The sequence below is a fragment of the Quercus lobata genome, chromosome 5 (genome assembly GCF_001633185.2).
Source record: "Quercus lobata isolate SW786 chromosome 5, ValleyOak3.0 Primary Assembly, whole genome shotgun sequence".
Taxonomy (NCBI): Eukaryota; Viridiplantae; Streptophyta; class Magnoliopsida; order Fagales; family Fagaceae; genus Quercus; species Quercus lobata.
The window spans coordinates 11,925,121-11,929,376 of NC_044908.1; the positions used below are offsets into that span (position 1 = coordinate 11,925,121).

A 4,256-nucleotide genomic window follows, 5' to 3' on the forward strand; every position below is an offset into this window, starting at 1 on the left:
AATTTTTTATTGTTCCGTTTGACATGTTAGCTTTTTCCATCCAATGGATGACAAAAGAGACTAAATTAACACGACACTAAAAATGTTAGGGACCATATTGACACAAATTAAATGTTGGGGATTAAATTGAAATATGATATAAATTAAAAGATTAGGACAAACTCTGTAATTTACCCTAAAAATAATTAATTGACGTAATTGTCCATTCTTTTGGGTTTTTCTTTTAAGATATAACATGGCCGCTCATTTTTGAGAGAGAGAGAGAGAGAGAGAGAGAGAGAGAGAGAGAGAGAGAGAGAGAGAGAGAGAGAGAGAGAGAGAGAGAGAGAGAGAGAGAGAAATAATAATAATGGACCATTATTGAATTAATTAGGTACAATACAAATATATAAAACATTTTTTATTTTTTATTTCTTATAGTTACAATAGGGGAGGGGGATTTTAATCTTGGATGTCTCTATTGGAAACATCAAGAAGTGTAAATTGAGCTAAAAAAACCTTAACATTTTTTTAGAACAAACAAATATTCAGATATTTTCGAGTATCTGACTATTCTTTCGAGAGTATGTCATTTTTTGTCATTTCTCACATGCATGTAAAATTTTATTTTATTTTATTTTATTTTTTTATCAATTTGGTTTCCATCTATGGATAATAGTTTCAAAACACTTTATCACCAAAGTTTGCTAAACAACCCAAACACTAAAACTTTTTATTGTCAAAACTCAACAATTAAAATTATAATTTCCTATGTCAATACCAAAAGGACCTAAACAAGACCAAACAATGATATAATATCATTATTGGCACTGTACTATGAGGAGTTTAAAAATAGTAATATGATTTTATAATAGTTTACACATGAAACAAAAATGAATAAGTACATAATTTATTAATCAAAGTGATTAAGTGTGCATTTGGATACTGCTTATTTTGCTAAAAATTGAAAACTTATTGTTGAAAACATTGTAACAAAATATTTTTTATTGCTGCAAATTACTATTCACGTGTTTTTATCACTTGGCTGGTCCATGAACAATGCCATGGACCAGCCAAAAAAAACGCAACCTACGAAAATGTAAATGCAGCCGCTGTCCCAAACGCACCTTAAATGGATAAAAGTGGTAGGACATCTGATGATGAAGTTGTGCTTGATTCTAAACATGAACTTTTTGAAATAGAAACGTCATTCCAAGGTCCCATTTCTTCATTTCCAACATATTCAAGTTCTTCAACATTTGGTTGAACAGACGAAATTTTTTGAACTCCTTCCAACTCCATCATGATTTCTATCATCGTAGGTCGTTTCTTTCCATTAAAGTGCAAACATCTTTTTGCAAGATTAGCAATTGTCAAGATTTCATCTTTATTACCAACCTTACTTACTTGAGTATCAAGTATATCAAAAAGACGATTCTCTTTTAATGAATGAACGAAATATGTAGATAGATTCCGACCTTCTTGTGATCTCGTCAAAGAAACTGGTTTTTCTCCTGTTAAAAGCTCAACAAGGACCACTCCAAAACTATAAACATCACTTTTTTCTGTAAATTGGCTTGTTTGAAAGTATTCTGGATCCAAGTACCCAAAAGTACCATATACTAGTGTGGTTACATGAGTTTGGTCAATGGCTACTGATCTTGAAGTGCCAAAGTCTGCTACTTTTGCTCTATATTTGTCATCAAGGAGTATGTTTGAAGATTTTATGTCTCGATGGTAAATGGGTAGTGAAGCTGCTGAGTGTAAGTATGATAAAGCTCCCGCAATTTCATTGGCAATTCTTAAGCGCATATCCCATGTTAGTAATGGAAATTCTTCATTTTCTTCGTGGAGATACTGAAAAAGTGTGCCATTAGGAATGAATTCATAAACTAGCAAAGGAACTTCTGTCTCTAAACAACACCCAAGTAGTTTAACCACATTTCTATGATTGATTTGTGAAAGAATGATAATCTCATTAATGAATTGTTCAAGATTTCCCTCATCCACTGTGTTGCACTTTTTAATTGCCACAATTCTTCCATCAATTAACATTCCTTTGTAAACTGTACCTTGTCCACCCTTACCAAGTATTCTATTTTCATTAAAACGATCTGTCGCATTTTCCAACTCCTTTGAATTGAATAATTTTGCCTTGTGAACATTGTTTTCATTTGAAGATAATTGTTGTTGTAATAACAAACCACCATTCCTTTTGAAGAATTTTTGCTTGAGCTTGATTTTGTTTCTTTTCTTTATCACTTTGTATAACCACCAAGTAATAAGGAGTAGAAACAATACACCAAAGCTTGTACAAATAACTGCATACATCAAGAAAATAAAATAGAAATAGCACATCAACATAATAAATTTTTTTAGATTAGAATTATTAGGGTTATATAAAAATATGCATGTGTAAAATAGATTTGAACATAATTACGATGAATTAGAAACTTCTTTCCCACTATAGGTTACTAACTTTAGGTTTTTTTTTTTTTACATTAATATGTTCTCACAATATGCACCGCCTAAATAAGTGTTAGCTCTCCTAATTAATTTCTTAGGAAAAATAAAATTTACTATTAGGTACTTGAATTTTCAGGTAACAGTTTAATGGTGTGCTATGTTTTTATTAAATGAAAGGGACTTGAGATTGGGATATTTTTTTCGACTACAAAAATGTCTCTCTTGTTTAATTTTGCAACATGTCCTTGGGCAGGGGGCAGTTCTGCCTTAAATGAGCTTAAACGCCTAATTGAAAAAGTATTACAAAATTATTTTCTAAAAAAAAAAAAAAAAAAATTGGTATACTCAATTTGGCTTACCCTCAGTAGTTTTTCAACTGGACATTCAGTTAGTTTCCCCTTGAAATAGAATGATGTGGTTGTATGTCTTAATCTCTACCTTTTGTTTATTTAGTAGGTGGTGTGGCAATTTCTGATTAAGAAAAAAAAAATGTCCAGTTAAAAAATTACTTGAGGTAAGCTAAACCCTTGAATACTAGTGCTCATCACTAAAATCAGCCTTCACTATTTCTTAGGATTAACCAAAGTCCTTCACTCATTTCTCCTTTACTTTCTTCCAATATTTAATATCTAGAAAATGCTAGGGACACAACTTTTGCCATAACTTACTCACGTAGAAAATTGTGAGTATTGAAGTAAAAGTGGTGGGTCTACAACTTTACAACTCATGATTTGTCACATAAATAAGTTGTGGCAAAAGTTATAGTCCTAAGCAAGTTGGGAAAAAGTTCTAACCCCTTAGGCCCTTACTCGTGAATAATGAGGGAAAAAGATGAGGTTGTCCTCTCTTAATAGTGAAGTGTACCACTTTAGAGAGAATATTTATCTTTTGGGCAAGACTTAAGTATAGTACTTAGGTGTTATTCCTTAAGTTGCCCTTTTAAAAATTCTGCCATGTGGATTTTTGCACATGGGATGAAAGTGTATTTTTTAGTTAAGTAGTCACATGACTGAATTTTAAAAAAGAAACCTAAGGAATAGCACCTAAGGTACTGTATCTAAGTTTTGTCCTAATCTTTTCTAGATAGATTTTTAATCTTTGTGGAAAAATAATAAAATATAGAAGAGTACTGAATAATGCAATTCAGCTAATAATAGTTTAAAACTATCAAGTTATGCGAGGTATGATCATATCTTTTGGTGATATATTGCCTAGAGCACAAAAATTAAAAGCTAATTGACATTTTAGGCGCTTCATTTAGTAAACTAAAAAGTATGATATATATATATATATATATATATATATATATATATATTTAAAGTTGTTACCATGATATAGCTCAGAAAGGTAGGATCAAGTCATTCCCGGCCTGTCATGATCTATTGAGTTAAGAAAAACCAATAAACTAATTAAGGTTGCGTTTGGCAATATGTAAAATATTTTCCAAGAAAATATTTTTCAAAAAGGAAAATATTTTCAGGTGTTCGGTTGCATTCTGTAAGGTTGAATTTATTCAACCATCTAATTGGCTTTATTCCATGCCAAATTTGCTTGTAATTCAGCATTTAGTAACCCTGTATTTAGGTGGGTTTGATGTAAGGGTAGTGAGTGAGATAGAGTGAAGATTGCTCAAGAATGTGTAAGAAAACAGAGACTCGCGGGTGACTCGCGGCTGCAAGCCGCCAGACGCAGCACACGTGCCAAGCATGCTGGAAGATGAACAGTCATGCTAGCTGGAGCACTACAGAACAAAACAGGACAACTGGCCATACGGTTATCTCGCGACTGGATCTCGCGACTTGGTCAAGCCG

The 4,256-nt window shown here is 32.1% G+C and overlaps 1 protein-coding gene across 1 annotated transcript; it reads right to left on the reverse strand.

Annotated features, from left to right (window-relative positions):
* Positions 1 to 1,107: 1,107 nt before the first annotated feature.
* LOC115989958 (wall-associated receptor kinase-like 10) lies at positions 1,108 to 2,310 on the reverse strand. The gene has a single exon (XM_031113820.1). It carries the CDS (start codon positions 2,308 to 2,310, stop codon positions 1,108 to 1,110), a length of 1,203 nt encoding a protein of 400 aa, XP_030969680.1.
* Between the last annotated feature and the right edge of the window lie 1,946 nt (positions 2,311 to 4,256).

Excerpts from the sequence above, each read along its gene's own strand:
- LOC115989958 (XM_031113820.1), bottom strand. The coding sequence starts at position 2,310 with ATGTATGCAGTTATTTGTACAAGCTTTGGTGTATTGTTTCTACTCCTT.